Source organism: Eretmochelys imbricata, chromosome 6 (genome assembly GCF_965152235.1).
Source record: "Eretmochelys imbricata isolate rEreImb1 chromosome 6, rEreImb1.hap1, whole genome shotgun sequence".
Lineage (NCBI taxonomy): Eukaryota > Metazoa > Chordata > Testudines > Cheloniidae > Eretmochelys > Eretmochelys imbricata.
The window spans coordinates 59,566,779-59,585,782 of record NC_135577.1 but is presented as its reverse complement, the minus strand read 5'-3'; the positions used below and the strand labels follow the sequence as shown (position 1 = coordinate 59,585,782).

General features: G+C 46.7%; 1 protein-coding gene across 1 annotated transcript in view; it reads right to left on the bottom strand.

Moving 5' to 3' along the window:
• CREB3L1 (cAMP responsive element binding protein 3 like 1) overlaps nt 1-18,787 on the bottom strand; it is a 67,144-nt gene extending 48,357 nt beyond the window's left edge. Inside the window, exon 1 of the mRNA XM_077820208.1 lies at nt 18,680-18,787. Within this exon, the coding sequence (XP_077676334.1) occupies nt 18,680-18,787 (108 nt within the window). The remainder of the gene's footprint in view (nt 1-18,679) is intronic.
• Between the last annotated feature and the right edge of the window lie 217 nt (nt 18,788-19,004).

The window sequence follows — 19,004 nt, the reverse complement described above, 5'->3', positions numbered from 1 at the left end:
CTGACATTGGCTATAGGTATGTAAGCCAGGGATAAATGGAGGCAGGGAGAGGTGTCCCTGGGATAGTGCAGAGAGTAGAGTTAGCCCAAAAGGGTGCTGGTGGCAACAGCATGTGAATTAAACATGCAGATGACACTAACTTGGTGCTGTTTGCAAGAATCAAGTAGTAATACCAAGGTATTACTTGGACAGGAACATGAAATGCAGCCTGCAGAATATTTGAGGTCTTATGCACCTGGCAGAAATCATCCACAGTCTATAATGCCCAACATTTATGTAGCCCATTTCACCCATAGATTGCAAATCACTGCACAAATATGAATAAGTATTATCAGCCTCCTCAATTAACCTACCCAAGATCACACACCAAGTAACTAACAGAGCTGGGAATAGAAAACAGGTCTCCTAACTCCTTGGGCTAATGGCCTATTCATCTTTACCAGTGCAGCTCAATTGGCAAGTAAATATTGTGGCTTCACAGCACCTCCCCAGCTCCCATGTCCCCATATTTGCATGGGAACAGACAGAGTTCAGAGATTCTCTCATTACTATGCCAAGAACTTTGAGATAAAGAGACTGAAAAGGGCTTTGAAAAAAGTGTTCCATCAACCTTCTTTAAAAATGTCATAGCTCATTTCCCTTCAACTAAACTGCCTGTCTTTCAGTTCTTTCCCTGGGGCAGCTAGCTCAGCCGAAAGCACTTGCCGTCCTCCCTCCCTCTCTCCTTTGGCTGTCATTAATTTACCACCTAGATTCTACATTAAGCCATTCTAACATGCAAAACTTAACTAACAATGAAATGCACCCACAAACATTGACCTCGTCTTTATTCAGCTCTGCTCATGCCTCAGAACAGCCTCTCTTATGTGTCATAGTATGTGCACTCAAACTCTCCATACAACCTTTCTTTCAGAAAAAGCTCTACCAGGAGAGGAAGTATTACTAACAGTGGAAAGCCAAGAGGAGGCTCATGGACTCTCTGCAAATTGGCTGGTAGGGACATGTTGACATAGGTAGGAAGCTCACCCTGCTAGAATTCCAGTGACATTGCAGTGAGGAAGCTTATCCTGCTAGAAATGAATTCCAGTGGGTACCAAGTGAGTAAATGTATCCTGCTAGTCGGCACTGCAGGGAGGAAGCTCACCCTGCTAGAATTCCAGTGGGCATCAGAGTAAGGAAACTCAGACTGCAGAAGGAACCCTGATAACTTCTCTGTCAGCACCAAAGAAGACTGTACTAGCCACCTCCCTCCTATGTAATATACCTCGTAACGGATACGAAATGCATGTATAGTGCTGCCTCTGCCACCAAGTGAATGATAACACTGCAGTTGAACAGGAGCTTGGTCATCTAACTAAAGGGGTTACTTCCTATTTATTCTAGGAAAAAGACCAAGTTTAAGTCAGGCTTAGCTAATACAAGTGTCATAAGTGTTTGAGATAGTGTGACTCATACAACCTTAGAAGACATAGGGTTCATCACAGCCCAGAGAGAGAGAGAAATTAGAACAGGACTGTTCTACACTGTTATTGGACAGTGTCTATCATAGCACATCTGAAGAGGTGGCGTTTTACCCACAAAAGCTTATGCCCAAATAAATCTGTTCGTCTTTAAGGTTCCACCAGACTCCTTGTTGTTTTTGTGGATTCAGGTTAACACGACTACCCCTTGATACTTGATACAGCAAAAGCATTCAAACCCTCCATGTGACCTTGTCTGGTCTGCAGAGAAGACCTACTTCAATCACCTTTTCACTTTGACACTGACCAGGCCAGAAAAAGTCCAGAGGATTATGAAGGCAGACAGATAATGAGAGATTTAGCAACAGAAAGGGTGAAAAAAGGAGAAAAAAGGAGAGAGAGGGTAAGGAAATACAGGAGACCATAAAGAAAAAAGGATAGTCAGGTGGGTTCATGAGCATCATGAATGGCAGAAAGGGTATTTCAAACTCTTCCTCTTTGCAGCAGGAGAGAAACAGAAACTTGTTTTCTAGAGCAGCCAGAGATAACTAAATAGACATAAACATTGCATGGTGGGTACATGGAAAGCAACTGGATTGAAACACACAGCCTGCCTTTCAGTGCATTACCTGCAGTCACCTCCTATTCTGGCATTGCACTAAGGTTCTCACTCCCTGCTCTAGCTTTTCCTGCTCTGAGAGCAAATACAAACCGTGCAATGGCAGACATACTAAGCCAAGAAAGCACCTAATCATTCAGTCCTATTTTTACCAGTCCTTATCTGAGCTTCCCATACAGGAAGGAACAAAAAAGGAGATCCTGAGAGTCACTAGCTCTCTTCCATCACACAAGCTTAAAACAAATCATATATAGTTTCTATACCATTCACCCAAGGAATATCAAAGTGCATATAAACAATATATATTGTGGCAGAGCTCCAACCTTGTCCGCATGGGTCCCATGCTTCCAGGTGGTTTATGCTAGCTTCAGCGGCTCACTGCAACCTTCCACATAGCCCTTCTCTCTCTAGGGCCAGGGATACAGTCTACTGCTCTCTTTTCATCGTAAGCCAGCAAGGAGGTTGGTGAGAGAATTCTCACAGTCTCTGTTGCTCCTACAGCCTCATACCAAAACAGTTTAGCTCTTGTCCTGACAGGGGCCTGTTTTCCCCTCCCAGGAGGTGTTTCTGTAGTGGTGGGTTGGGGGAACCCAGGCCCACCTTCTACTCTGGGTTCCAGCCCAGGGACCCTAATGGTAGCAGCTGTTGGCAGCCAACCTTTCACTGCCAGAGTTGCTACATTTCCCTGGGCCACTTCCCCACAGCTCGCCTGCTTCTCCCTTCCCTTACCAATGACTTGAGAGTGTCTTCATTAACCAGCCCTTCAGCCACACTTCCTCTCCCCTGGCTCCTCTCTGCCTGACTGGAGTGAGCCCTTTTATATTATCAGAGGGGCCTTAATTAGAGTCAGGTGGTCACATTAGCTTAATGGCCTCACCTGACTCTTTGCAGGTTAATTGGAGTCAGGTGCTCTCATTAGCCTGGAGCAGCCCCTGCTCTGGTCAGTCAGGGAACAGAAAACTTAATCTAGTGGCCAGTATATCTGCCTTCTGCTACTCTGCTGTCTATCACATGTCCCTCTCCCCTGCTCAACACCAAGGGGTTGGGCAGCTTGGGACGCCAGACAGTGTATCCGTGATAAGCCATCGGTGTTGCCATGGCGACTCCCTACTCTGTGCTGTATTCAGAATGGGAAAGGTTGGAAGGATAAGAACTGCCTGGTTACCCTTGTGTTCTTCTCCTTGTTCCGTTGCATCCATTGAAGAGGGGCATGGTCAGTCACAAGGATAAATCTGTGCCCCAGCAGGTAATAACGCAACGTTTCCATGGCCCATTTTACGGCAAGGCACTCTCTCTCTCTACCACTGCGTATTTTTGTTCCCTCGGAAGGAGATTCCTACTGAAGTAGAGAATTGGGTGTTCTTCCTTCCTGACCATCTGTGACAGGACGGCCCCTAACCCCACCTTGGATGCATCTGTCTGTAGGATGAATTCCTTGGTGAAATCTGGGGCTATCAATATGGGGTTACTGCAGAGGACAGTCCGTAGGTCCACGAATGCCCTCTCTGCTGCATTGGACTCTCTGAATGGATCAGGACCACGGGCCTTCACTAAGTCCATTAGGGGACTTACCCTTGTGGCAAAACGGGGGATGAAATGCCGGTAATACCCCACCACTCCTAGGAATGCTTGGACCTGCTTCTTATGACTCAGCCATGGCCAATTTTGGATGACCTCTAACTTATTCAGTTGGAGTTTTACCAGACCTTTTCCTACCACGTAGCCAAGAATATTTGGCCTCCGTGAACACTATGGCACACATAACAGGGTTCGCCGTAAGGCCAGCTCGCCTGACGGTATCAAGGACCGCCCCCACTTTTTCCAAGTGGGTCTCCCAGTCTGGGGTACGAATCACCACATCACCCAAGTAGGCCACAGTATAACTGGCATGGCAGCATAATAACTTGTCCATGAGGTGCTGAATGGTAGCTGGGGCCCCATGTAGTCCAAAAGGGAGGACCGTATATTGGAAGAGACCCTCTGGTGTAGAAAACGCCGTCTTTTCCTTTGCATCTTCGGCTAGGGGAATCTGCCAGTACCCCTTTGTCAAGTCTAGGGTTGTAAAGTACCGGGCATTCCCCAGACGGTCCACTAGTTCATGTATGCAGGGTATAGGGTAGGCATCAAACTGGGGTATCTCGTTTAGTCGCCGGAAGTCATTGCAGAACCTCATGGTGCCATCAGGTTTGGGCACCAACACTATTGGGCTGGACCACTGACTGTGGGATTCTTCGATGATCCCCATCTCCAGCATTTTCCTGACTTCCGCTTTTATTTCCTCCCTTTTGACTGCTGGCATCCAGTAGGGCCTCATAGTTACTCTGGCCCCAGGGTTCGTGATGACGTGGTGATATGTCCCGGTTGTGCAACCCAGCTTTGTCAAGAATACGTCTTGATATTGGGCGATCATCTCAGTTACCTCTTTCTTCTGGGCTGTCGTTACATCAGGAGACACCCTCACCTGTTCAGGATTTTGTTCCCTGGGTACAGCTCTTCTCGAACCACTGTGCATGCCTCTTGCACATGCCAGGGTTTCAGAAGGTTGGTGTGGTATATCTGCTCTAGTTTTCGACATCCCGGTTGTCACACCTTGTAATTTACTTCCCCTACGGGTTCAACTATTTCGTAGGGCCCTTGCCACTGGGCCAACAGCTTACTGTCGGCCGCGGGCACCACTACCATTACTTGGTCACTGGGTTGAAACTGACGAACCTTGGCTTGATGGTTGTAGCATGTTCTCTGGGCCTCTTGGGCCTTCTCTAGGTGCTCCCTCACTATGGGAGTGACCCGGGCTATCCGGTCCCTCATCCATAGCACATGATCTATTACATTCTTCCCCTCACTGGGTTCCTCCTCCCAAATTTCCTTGTCTATGTCCAGGATGCCTTGGGGGTTGTGTCCATACAACAGCTCAAAGGGGGAGAATCCGGTGGAAGCTTGGGGGACCTCACAGATGGCGAACATGATGTACGGTAGTAGGTTGTCCTAATCTTTCCCATCCTTGCTTACCAGCTTTCTTATCATGGCTTTGAGGGTCTGGTTAAATCTTTCCACCAGACCATTGGTTTGTGGATGGTAAACCGAGGTCTGCAGGGTCTGGACATGGAGCAGGGAACACAGGTTCTTCATCAACTTGGACATGAATGGTGTTCCCTGGTCTGTGAGTATTTCTTTTGGTAGCCCTACCCGGGCAAAGATTGCCACTAATTCTTTGGCAATGCTCTTGGAAGCTGTGTTTCGTAAGGGGACAGCTTCTGGGTACCTGGTTGCATAGTCTAGGATGACAAGAACATACTGGTGGCCTTGGGACATTTTCTCTATCGGCCCCACAAGATCCATGGCGATCTGCTCGAACGGAACGTTGATGATCGGCAGGGGTATCAGAGGAGCTCTTAGATGTGGACGAGGGCTGTGCAGCTGGCATTCGGGGCAAGAGGCACAGTACCACAGGACGTCTTTATGTACCCCCGGCCAGAAGAACCTGCGTAAGATTCGCACCTGGGTTTTCTCCACTCCCAGGTACCCTCCAAAAAGGTGACTGTGAGTAAGGCTTAATATTGCCTTCTGGTGTTTCTGGGGTACTAGGAGCTGGTGTACCTCTTGCTCCTGCATTTGCACGACACGGTATAAGAGATTCCTCTTGATCAAAAAATAAGGCCCTGGCCCCCGGGGCCTTTCCCTCTATAGGTACCCCATCTATCTCAGCCACCTCCTTCCTGGCATTCTCGTACCTTGGGTCTTCCACCTGGTCCCATCCAAAAGTCTCTCTCCCGGGGCTTATCAGCCCAAACTCTGAGGGATCTGTCTCTGCACTCTCAGCTGGCTCTGTGAGATTGGGCTTGGAAGCGGTCTCTGATCCCTCCTCCGTTTTGGGGCCCTCCCCTTCAGTTGCCCATGTACGTCTGCCTACACAGGCAGCCCCCTGTCCTTGTATCAGGATTCGGGTATCCAAGGCCTTGGCCACTCTTCTTTCTCTCTTGGTCTTCCTGCCTTTCCCCGGAACAGGGAATAGCTCCTGGGACATTTCTGCGAAAAATGGGAGGTGACATTCTGCCATGGAAGCCTCCTGAAGTTCACGGAGTTCCTCTCCCTCCAATTCCTCCAGTGGGAGCAAGTTTCCAAACCCGGGGAAATCTCTACCTATGAGCACAGGGTATTGGAGGTTTGGGACTACCCCTGCTTTCAGCCTGGTGACATTTCCCTGAATTTCAATTTTCACTGGTATGATGGGGTAATAACTAACAGTCCCATGGACACAGGTTATCCCCGTATGCTTAGCTTGCATTAACTGGCTACGCTTCACTAATTTACCCAAAATTAGAGTTATAGCACTCCCCGAGTCTACGAGTGCCATGGTTTCTATCCCATTCAGCTTTACCTGCCTTGTATATTTATGTGGGGTGACTTCAACCCCTACAATACTGAGCAGGCTGCATGGGTCTGCCCTGACCCCCAGGTTACACTGCATGGGCTCTAAAACTTTGGGGAACTGGAACTCTATGTGCCCCAACTCCCCACACCCGTAACACTTATAATAACTTCTAGTCACTCCCCTATCACGTGGGTTAGGGGGGTTAGTCCCAGGGTCCCCCCGACTCAGGCCTTTTCCTTCCTTCTGGGCTCCCTGCTGGTTTTTGGTCCCCCCTCTTCTGCCACATAGGACTCCCTGGGGATTTGGCTGCCCAACACTCCAGGGTCAGGGTCGAGTGTTTGCTTCGTGAGGGGCCTTCCTTGGGGAATTGAGTTAATTCCCTGGCTGTCATCCGTCTTTCCACCAATGTGATCATTTCATCATAGGTGGACAGATCATTCTGGAATACCCATTTGCAGAGATCTGGCGGCAGTCCCCGCATGTAATGGTCCATTACCAAAGTCTCCAAAATCTCCTCTGGGTTGCATGCCTTGGGACGTAGCCACTTCCGAGTGAGGTGTAGGAGGTCGAATAGTTGGGACCTCAGAGGTTTATTCTCCCTGTATTTCCACTCCTGGAACCTCTGGGCCCGTACTGCTGGTGTCACCTCTGATCGTGCTAGGATCTCTGCCCTCAGCCGGGAATAGTCAGCAGCGTCCTCGGTGGGCAGATCAAAGTAGGCCTTCTGGGCCTCTCCGCACAAAAAAGGGGTGAGAATGCTGGCCCACTGCTCCTGGTGCCATGCCTCACACTGAGCAGACCTTTCAAATGAGAGGAGATATGCCTCTACGTCATCCTCTGCTGTCATCTTTGGCAGACAACCGGTGGCCCTCAGAGTTCGGGTCCCATCGGACCCCCGGGCCTGGGTGGTGAGGATCTTCAGCTGGTCCATTACCTCACCAGGAGGGCTCGATCTTGGGTCACCTGGCTCATTAATAATTGGTTGGTTTCCTACTGTAGCCTCATGCACTCCCATTGCGCCATCATCTGAACCCGGGTTGCCTTCTGCTGGGTCGCCGTGGCTTGCACCAGCACTTTCACCACCTCCTCCATTGTGGTGCAAATAAACAAAAACCCTAGTGCACTTTTTTTTTAAACCTCTTTGTTCCGCCAAGCTGTGAACAATCACGTATCCCACTCTTGACCTTGTCCGCATGGGACCCGCGCTTCCAGGCAGTTTATGCTAGCTTCAGAGGCTCACTGCAATCCTCTACATAGCCCTTCTCTCTCTAGGGCCAGGGATACAGTCTACTGCGCCCTTTTCATCATAAGCCAGAAATGGAGGTTGGTGAGAGAATTCCCACAGTCTCTGTTGCTTCTACGGCCTCATACCAAAACAGTTTAGCCTCCTGTCCTGACAGGGGCCTGTTTTCCCCTCCCAGGAGGTGTTTCTGTAGTGGTGGGTTGGGGGGAACCCAGGCCCACCTTCTACTCTGGGTTCCAGCCCAGGGACCCTAATGGTAGCAGCTGTTGGCAGCCAACCTTTTATTGCCAGAGTTGCTACATTTCCCTGGGCCACTTCCCCACAGCTCGCCTGCCTCTCCCTTCTTCACCCTTACTTTACAGCTCCCTTACTAATGACTTGAGGGTGTCTTCATTAACCAGCCCTTCAGCCACACTTCCTCTCCCCTGGCTCCTCTCTGCCTGACTGGAGTGAGCCCTTTTATATTATCAGAGGGGCCTTAATTAGAGTCAGGTGGTCACATTAGCTTAATGGCCTCACCTGACTCTTTGCAGGTTAATTGGAGTCAGGTGCTCTCATTAGCCTGGAGCAGCCCCTGCTCTGGTCAGTCAGGGAACAGAAAACTGTTAATCCAGTGGCCAGTATATCTGCCTTCTGCTACTCTGCTATACCTTCCTGGATCCCAATAAGGCTACTCTGCTGTACCCAACTGGCCTGGGTCTATCACTATATATATATACATATAGGAGTCACTTCACCACCAATGCAGCTACCTCTGGGGTAGGAAGCAGCTGCTGTTTAACTGCACACAGAAAAACTACATATTATATTATTATTATTATTAATAGTAATAGTAAATAACATGTACAAACATTATCCAAAAATTTAGGTCAGTGAGCAAAAAAAATATTGTATTTAATTGAAATTGCAGTGGGAGTTTAGGCTGGTACAATATAATTACCCAAGGCTGAATTTGGCCTGGAGACCAGGACTAACAACCCTGACTCCTACAAAAAGTGCCATGGGATCTTTAATGGCAATAGGTAATTCAGAACCTCCATTTTACCCCTGATCGAAAAGATGGTACCTCCACTGCAGTGCTTGGGAACTAATCCAGTGCTATCTCTCAAGGAAGAATGGCTATTAGTGAGTCCCCATCACCACTTCTTGCAGTGCCTGGGTTTTCCTAGAAAGTCTGTTATCCAAGGAATGACTAAATATGACTCTTCTTAGCTTATTATAACTGAGATCACAATTGGAAATGACCTTTCGTCCCATCAGCTATCTGTTCTTCAACATCATCATGACAGCAAAGGGTATAATTAGGATTTTTTTAGTTCCATCTTGGTTCCTGAAGTGGACTTTCCAGTAGTAGAGTCAGCTAGTGGGCCTGAGTTGTTGCAATCCAAGTAGTGTGGGCAGAATGCACAGATTTTAATAATCGGAATAATCTATTTCCTAAGTTGCACCAAAATAAATAAATCTTGAGAAAAATTACAATCACCTTTATACCAAAACACAATCCTCATCACCTTGCTGTGAGGGAAAACCTGTCATGCTGTTACCCTGGGACAAACTTCATAGATGAAATTAAATTCCCTCATCTCCACTGGTATTATAAGGATTCCCTACATACAAAGAGATGGTTTGGAAACATGAAGCGATCATGTGGAGCCCAGAGTTATAACCTTCTCCGAGACAACACATGATTCATAGGGCAAGCTTTACAGCCAAAGTTGGACTATTATTATAAAGTCACTCTCCCCAGGACTACACTTGAAGAGCTGTTTTGGAGAGAAATCTATTCATTATTCCTTTTTCCACTCTCTGAAACCAATCTGCTACTACAAATGGATCCTGTTCCAGTCTTTCAGAGTACCACCACCAAGATATGCCATGGGTAAATAGGTATCGTAACCAACCTGGTGTCTGTGTATAACACCACAATACCCTATGGGTATTTAGAACCCACTCACTATTCATGAGTATGTCATCTATCTCTTTGATTCTCTCCACTACCTCTCCCTTCTCCATCGCTTCAAACATAAGTTGCTTGTATTCACTGTCAAGGCACTTCACAGTCAATCCCCACCCTACCTAGCTTCTCTCATTCACTATCAAGTGTTGATGCACACCTCTGATAGGCCCATAATGCCAGCCTCCACTGCTCACTTGTTAACTTTTCAAACAAGCACTTTCATCCATGCTGCCCACATGCTTCAGCGGCAATCCCTGCAAACATCACAGACTCTACCGTATTATCCACCTTCAAATTTCTCCTCAAAACTCTCCTTTGCTGTGATGCCCACATAAAATTTGACAATAACTGTTGGTGTGCAGAGACCTCCATGAGACAATATTGGGCTGTACTGTTTGCTAGTACTCCCCTATTGGTCTGTCTGTATCCATGTTGTTTTTTGACTTATAGTTAGATTGTAAATTCTCTGGAACAGGGACTGTATTTTTGCTCTGTGTTTGTACAGCACCTAGAACAATGGGGGCCTGGTCCATGCCCAGGGCTCCTAGGTACTATGGTAATACAAATAAATAAAATAATAATAATTCAGGTGTCCTAGCACACCTGAGAACCTGAAAGTGTCTCCTACCCAGGAGCACCGTTAAACTCTGAAATTCCCCCAAGTATAATAAAGTATCCTGACTTATCAACTCTCTGTAAAAATGCCGGTTGGGTATTTTCTTACCCACCCAATAATATTCCCCCAGGATCCCCTCTCCCCCGACCAAAAACAAAACAGCAATTTGAGGCTGCATCAAAGACCAGCCTTCAGGTGTATTCAGCACCAAGGCCAGAGCCTGAGGGGGAAAACCCCAAGCACCATGACCATTGAAGCTGAGAATCAAAAAGGAAAATAGGCATTTGAAGCATGTTATTTCCTTCCTTCCTTCATGCATGTGGTATGTGTAGTGAAGACAGACCAGCACCAGCAGCTTATCTTGCTATTTAGCAACCAGGCTTTCATCTACTGGAGAAAGGAAGGGGGCAAGAATCCCTCACATATGTTTCCCAGAAGATGAGTCATCCATTGAATCTAAGTGAATCAAGCCATGTTCCTAGCAGGGCCCTTGGGGGTGGGGTAAAATGAGTTGATTTACAATCTGCGAGGTTTTCCATATTCTGATTCTCTCATCTGATCTATTGCAGCAAGGTCCTCCTGCCTCCACCAAAACCGCCAGCAGCACTGACTGCTGGGCATGTCTCAGGAAACAGCAATTTTCTGATAGATCTGTCCAAAGTGCATTTCTAGGTACAGTAATTCAGACACCTTCCCCAACAGCTGCAGAGCTACTATCTTGCAGTTTCTGATTCACAATTTCTGCTGATGACGTGCTCTTCTGGATCAGCCTGTGTAACCAGTGACCTCAGCACACATGTAGCAGGAAGCTTCCATCCTCTGCTCGTTGCTTAATATATTTACTTTGCAAACATTTTCACAAAATCCCTTCCTGTTTCTCCCCACTCAGATGCCCATTTCTGTCTCTCTCTCTTATTCCTTTTTCTGATGTCCAGTTCTCTGCAGACATGGCCCAAGGCCCTCTCTTGGTGTCTGCCTCTGAACAGTGGCAGTCAGGCACTACCATAACCATTAATGGTGGCATGCCACCATGATTACAGGGATCTCCTCAGGACATGAGGATGGTGGCTGGGATGAGATTGGCCAGCTGATCCCAACCCACGTGCCAGAAGTTGTCTAGTAGGAGAGGATGCTGTTTCCAGGATAATGTTTCTCAAGTGTTCCTGACAGAGAGTTCTTAGTTTCCTTCAAAATGTGTTAGGTATACGCAACCCTCCACCACTCAACAGATGACAAGACCTTCCAAAGAAAGGTCATAACTCTTCACTGCCAAAAAATAAACGCTGATTTTCAGTTTAAAGCTACACAGTGACATTGTTGTAGGCTCAGGAGGCACCTTATGCCACAGAGGAGAAGGATAGTCTGGTGTTTAGACTGCTAGCCTGTGAAATCCGAGGCCTTTTTCTGCAGCCACATTAGGACAGCGGCAGCCATGAGCTACAAAGCAGAAATTCACATCCTTGCGTTCCATCTAAACTACATTAAAACAATGAACTATTGGGCTGTTAAGAAGGAGCTCCTGTCCTAACAGTACTCACCATCACCAGATAAAGCAACAGATCTTTAAACATCTTAAGAAAACTCTTTGACAGCATTCTGTCTGGCAAGGAATCACTTATTAACAGTTGCGACTGTGAAATCTATACGTCTTTATTGTTTTGCCTTCATGGTTCCTACTTCTCTATTGTTTATCTATATGATTTCTGTCTGGTTCTTGTCTGTTACATAACTAATTTCACAAGATTTAAATCAATTAAGGTGGTGGAGTATGATTGGTTAAAGAATTCTTTTGCAATATGTTAGGATTGGTCAAAGAATTATTTTGTAGTACGTTAGTTTAAAATGGTTGGGTAAGCAGGACTCAAGTTTCACTATATAAATTGGGGTCCAAAAGGAAGTTCTTTGGAACCTAACTCCAGGACGCAACCCAAGATCAGTGCTGCCAGACTCAACACCCTGCCAACCATATCAGGCAGAAACTGGAGGAGCTCCGGACAACCTGATCCTGACTGGCCACCAGGAAAAGTATGTCTGCCTTATTGGCAGTGGTGAGCTCTGTATGCTTAGTGTGTGCATTCTGTTTTGGTAACTGTTAATAAATAGAGGTTAAGAATATTACTGTGTAAGGCACTTTCACTGGTAAAAGGCCCTGCAAACCCTCAGAAGAATATGCTCGGAGCCCTAGGAACTGAGTATGGGTGGCTCTGAGCCCTAGGAAATGGGTATTGGTGGATGCCTTTCGCCTGGAGCCCTAGGAACTGGAAAAGGGCAGGGATGCCTAAATTAACTTGGTTACCCCTTGAACCCACAGAAGGGTAAAGGTGGAGCACCCTAGGGAGTGTGAGTAACAAGCCCAGAACTTGCAAGACCTGGGTGCAATTCCCTATAAGGCCATAGGCTTCCTATATGACCATGGGCAAGTCAGTTAGCTTCTCTGTGCCACTCACCCATCTGTAAAATGGGAACAATAGCATTTCCCTACCTCACAGAGGTATTGTGAGGATAAATACATTAAAGATTGTGAGGTACTCAGAGACTACAGTAACTGGGGCCATACAAATATCTTAGAAAATAACAACAGTGGAGAAAGTGTTTTTACTTTCTTCCTTTTTATTTCTGATCATATAAGGAACTGTACTATTGTGTTCCATTGAGGGCTGCCAGTGCCGGGTTAACTGCCCTATTCCACTGATGCTTCTCAGACGTCTCTGGATTCAAGATCAGCTGCAAGGGAATGTCCAAGAAGAGGAGCTAAGTGACTGAGCCAAAGGAAAATCAGGAAAACAAGGAAAATCTGGGAACATTTTTATTAAAATGCATTTCTTCAGCCAAGATCTATCCATATCTACTACATTTCCAGTGGGCTCACAGAACTATTCTTGACAAGCCCAATTCTAAGCAGGATAAAGATCATATATTTTTATTGACCTGCCCAATGCTCTCACCACACCAAAACAGACTAAGAAGCTAAAGATATGTAACTCTAAGAATGATACAAATTAACTAAATTTACTAGCTTGTGGAATAGGAAGCTATGACACTTTTAAAAGTGTGCATGACTGGTAAAAGCCCCAGAGACAGCTGTGTACCTCTCATAACATCTGGTATCAGGGGCGTGCAGAAAGTGAGGCAAGCAGGGGCACCCCAAGGCACAGAACTCCTCCAGCCTCAGGGCCGAGGCACAGAACATGCACCTCCAAAACCCAGTGAAATTTAAATTCCTGCGCACTCCCCTGGCTGGTATCCCTTCCAATCAGCTCTGGAATCCAACAAGAGAAATAGAAACTGATGAGATTTCCTGGCTAAGCCTTTAGGTCCAGCTGTGGGGGACGAGGGAGGAAAGAATGGGGCTCATACAAGATGAAACTCACCCCTGTGCCAAAGGCAGAACAAGGCCTATGCACTAGTTAAAACCTCAGAATAGCTTTGGTACATAGGCCTTGCACTGGCCTTGCACAGGGGTAAATTTCACCCCCAAGGAACAGACTATATTTACATTTGTTAGGAAAGATCCTTTCCAGTTTCTCTTGGCACTGTCCTTAGTATTGCTCTGTTTTCTACATACAATTTACTAATTAGTTCATTTTTGGTGGCCCGCATTATCTGATTACAAGACAAATATGCAGAAACACAAAAGACACCACACTAAAGATATAGAAAATAGCAGTATGAACATAAAAATAGTAAAAAATAGAACCAGTTTACACAATATCCCTCAAGAAACAGTCCAGAAATACATGTAACTTTTCCTATTCCATTATATCATATTATTTATCAAATAGTGCAGGCTGTCACACAGTAAGAATTCATATTGTAATGCATTACCACAGGCTAACTGGCCCCTTTAAGAGGGAACAGCGGGTACAGTGAACCTATAACTGATTACCAGCTGCCCAGGTGGGTTTAAAGGATGGTGCCTGGATCTTATAAAAAGGAAGATAGCAACAGGGGAAGGAAGGTTATCCACTGACCTCTCTCAGCTCAGGGAGGTAAGAGTGATGCTAAAGGAAGCTATGGTAAAGGCCACAGCAGAAAGTAGGAGGCTCCTGCAGGAAACCCTTGACTGGGGGAAGGGTTTTGGGCCTGGAGGCCTCTTGGACACTATGAGCATGTGGAATAACTCCAGGTCGAAAGGCCTGAGATTTCCTGCAGTCATAAAGTCATAGGTTCCAGGTAATAAGGCCTGAGAGTGGATGTTCAGAAGAGCAGGGAGAGCAGGCTGGGCTGAGGGGAGAGGCTAAACAGAACCTGGGAAAGATGCTGTGCCCAGCTTGGAAACTTGAAGACAGACATACTCCAGGGGAGAGGGGCTGTGCTCTGTGTGAGACTCAGGTAGAAGAAACTTTGTTGTATTTTAATAACAAGACCCACAAGAAGGGGTGTTTTTCTTGGACACAAGATTTGGGGAGTTATTGAGGAGCCTGAGTGAAAGGGAAACTGAGGCAGGACTCTGCAGAGCCCTGCACAGCCAGCAGGAGGCTGGAGTGGATGCACTATCAAAGTCTGTCTGCATATGCATAGACAATGGAAGCCTCAATTATCAAACACAAGTTTTAATGAGTGGCAACCAAGGAAGATGAAACATGAATACAGTGTGGCTGGAGACAAGCAGGGCCAGCTCTAGGTTTTTCGCTGCCCCAAGCAAAATATTTGCCACCCCAAGCTCCAAGAGTGCAACTGCCCAAACAAAAACAAAAACAAAAGGATGGCCAGAATGCCGCCCCTGGAATTGTGCCCCCCCAAGCACGTGCTTGCTTTGCTGGTGCCTAGAGCAGGTCCTGGAGACAAGGAAACTGAGGAGTGAACAGACTGGATTTTTAGAATGCGGGTGCAGATACAGAGTATGTCTGCTCTGCAATTGAGGTGTGTGATTGCAGCATGTGTAAACACACCCATGCTATCTTTAGTCTTACAAGCTTGGGTACCAACAGCAATATGGGCTGCAGTGTGGGCTGTACAAGCGTACCCAAGTCCCTGGGTACTTACTCAGAAGCTAATCCACGATGAAGTCCATCCTGCTGCAGTGTTACTACTATTGGCAACCAAGCTAGCTAGATTAAAACTAGCTCTGGTATGTCTATATATTCTGCAATCACACCTCTGATTGCAGTCTAGTCCCACACAGTGAGAGAGACCAAAGGAAATAGGAGGGGAGCGGGGAATACTGGGGCAGTTGCTTCTGCCAATACAGGCTGTCTTAGCTTGGCTGCTCAATGCTCCCCTCAGACTCTGTATTCTAACTGTCACAAGGCAGCCTTTTAAAAACAAATACTTACTGGGTGCATACTTCCTGAAGGGGGAGAAGTCTAACCCAGAGTCTGAACTCCTCAGGACTCATTGACAAGCACAGAGTGAGAAATAGAGTGCTGGAGCCTGAAGGTCCAGAATCATAGAGCTGAGAATCTTGATAATGAGGAGGGTTGAGAGAGAGAGTGAGAGCTCTCTGAGCCATTGCTCTGATAAAACCAGGGAGTGAGTAGGTGCATTCTGACAAGAATAATGAAAAATGCGAAAGCCTGGTGTGGACAGTGCAGAATTCAGAAAGGTTAATTCAATGAGCAAACATCACATGAAGGATTAGCTTTATTAATAAACCGTCATTTCCAGTGAAAACATTGAACAAACTCCTCTGTGTTCAAAAGCAGTAGGTGACCTAGCAAGCCGAAGGATAATCTGTTTTTGCTGTCATTAGTAATATACTCATCTTGGTGAACAAAAGGAGCATTTTCCATAGACACCTTCCCCCTTGGAGTTCACCCATCCAAACACTGATTAAACCCAGCCCTGTTTATGCTTTTTAAACTAGATATCAGTCATACTCCAACCAATAACACTGTTCTCTTTCAAGCATCCCTTTTCAATCACATTCAATCACATTCAATCACATTATTTTTTTAACACACCTAGACCTATGATCCCATTATTTCAGCTTGTAACATCCTTAGAATAAAGTATAAACTACTGCTTAAGTGACAAGATGATTAACTAAGGAAGGTTACTGTTTCAGGAAGGGGTTGTTGGTGAACACAATATCCTAACAGTGTCCAACCTCTTTAGAGAAAACTACATTTGCTGAACAATACATGGAAGGGTCTCCATGTTGAACCTCATCTCTCTCTGAAGTGAAATCATTGATGGTTTTAAGAATTATCATGCAACCATAGTGCTTTGATGTTAAGTGCAATACATTGAAAAGCGAGTATGTAAAAATAAGACCTTCTTACTCAACAGATTCCCCTTCCCATCATTATCAAAGTAAAATTTGCTGGATTTACTAAAGTTCATCTTTACTCCTTTTTATGGCTGTTATACCTGCAGTGCCACTACACGGAGGGTGAATTAGATAACAGAACATTCTGGCTCCGGTATCATCAACAGATTTGTTATCTGAATTAAGATTACAACGTCTTTATTGTTGATCATGCACAAGAACAAAGAGTCTCAGATCCCCGGGGGGAGTTTGTGGTGCAAAAGAAAAAAAATCTTTTACTTGTCAACTGAGCACAATAAATCAAGAGTCACTGAGAAATAATGAATATGGAGACCCCTCATACCAGTTTTGCAGTTACTGTTAGAGCAGACATGGAATTGAATCAGTTAGGAAAGTAACATACTGCATATGGTCAGTACACATTTTTAAATATAGTGTCATGGCAGGTATCACTAGGTGGTGCTGGTATGTACAGTCTTCCAAGTTATTTTTCTTAAGCCTTGTCTAATTTACACAACTTCCCTAGTGCAGATCCAGTTATAGAGACATGAGAGTGCATACAATGGTATAGATTATTCTTATATAAGAATAAGCTATTTTGCTGTAAGGGACTTTTATACTAGTATAACTACATCCATACTAGGGGTTTTACCAGTATTACTACTTCTGGGAAAAAAATCATACCCAGACCTGAAATAGTTACACCAGTCAAACTTTCAAATGTAAGTAGATGAGGCCTTAGCGTATGAGCAAATGTTCAGTCTTGAGAAGACCTGCTGTGTGTGTTAGTTTTGCCATACAAATGTTCTCGGTAGGGGGAGCAGTGCAAGCAGTAGAAGATTTTGCTCTCTACCTAAGGGTATGTCTACACTGCAATTAGAAGTGTGACTTCTGCACATGTAAACATAGAGGTGCTAGATTTGATCTAATTAGCTCAAATAATGTACAGTGAAGCTGCAGCAGTACAGGTTAGCCACTTGAATATGTCACCAGAGTCCTGGGAGGGGTTGTATAGCCCTTGCTGCTAGGATTCACTGCTATTGACTGAGCTAACTAGATCAAAGCTAGCTCAGACATGTCTACATGTGCTACCGTCACCCCCTGACTGCCATGTAGACATACCCTTTGCCTCAAGGATTGACTCCAATCAGAGACAGAGGTGCACCCTTGAAATGGGGGGGTCAGGGGGGCAGAAGGGAGGTTGGGGTGAGATTATTGAAAAAAGGGATTAGCTGCATGCTCTTTGTGACCTCCTCTGTTCCAGGACTGACGTATGTGTAAATAAAACAAGTTATACTTAGAATATACCCAAATTCTGTGTCACTGATTTATCCTCCACTGGGAAGGTGACCTGAAAGGCCACAGATGTCAACTACGGCTTGACACAGGGACAACAATATTCATACTAGTTCAAAGCTAAATTTGCTCACAAACACAAAACTCACATTCCTCATTTGAAACAACATCCTAGTTTGAAGTTTTAAACTGGACCAATTGTACATGTGAGTTACATGAGTGCACAAAGTCTGGACAATTTTCTTAAAGGCCAATACACTGTTTTTACACATTGGGAATCAGCTGAATAGATTTTCCTCTAGTTCACTCCCGCCCCTCTCCGCCCCCAAATCACTACAATGTAAGCCAAGCAACAGCTGTTTCACCCCCAATATGTTATTTTACAAAAAGCTATTAGCAAATGAAAGTAGCAGTTTCCCACAGAAGGGCCTGCTGCCCCTCACTTTAGTGTCTCCAGTACCGTTAGAGTGGGAAGAGTTAGTTAAGCAACGGACCAAAGTGCCAGGACCCGCTGCGGAATCCCCATTAGACATGGTTTAAAAAACTGGCATGGATCTTGCCAAAGGGGAGGCTGATCCCCTAGGGGAGGTCCCAGGAGTGTCTGCTGTGGGGGGGGGGGGGAGGGGGGAGTACAGCTGCAGGGGACTCTCAGTGAGAGGGGTCTCAGGCCGGCTGAGGTTTGCAGGGCCAGGGGCAGCATTGGCCTTGCGGGGGCTCAGTGCTGGAGACAGGGTCAGGGAAACGGGCGCTGCGCTGCCCAGGCTCACGCTTCCCTGCCCGGCGCTCCAGGCAGGAATTCCCCGAGCTGTAGGAGCCCTTTGGCGGCGGGGGGGAGCCCGGGATACCCCGGGACGAGCCCAGGCAGCCCGGAGTTAGCAGCCCCAGCCCGCTCCCGGCTCCCTTACCACATTGCTGAGGAAATCCGCGTCGTTCAGGTCGCCCAGGTCCAGGAAGCCGGAGCCGCCCCCGGGGAAGAGGCGCTCGGAGGGGAAGGGCTCCAGGATACTGTCCATGGTGCCGGGCAGCGCCCCGCCGGAGCAGGGTTAGGTGAGGGGCAGAGCCGCCTTCCCGCCAGCGCGGCGGGCCGGATCCGGGGCGTCCCTCGCTCCCTCCGCCGATCCAAGGCTCGGGGGTTACTCCAGCGCTGCCCGGCGCAGCCGATGGCAGGGCCCCGGGCACCCACTGGGCATGGCTCCTCCTCCCACGGGCCGGCTGCAATCCATAGGGCGC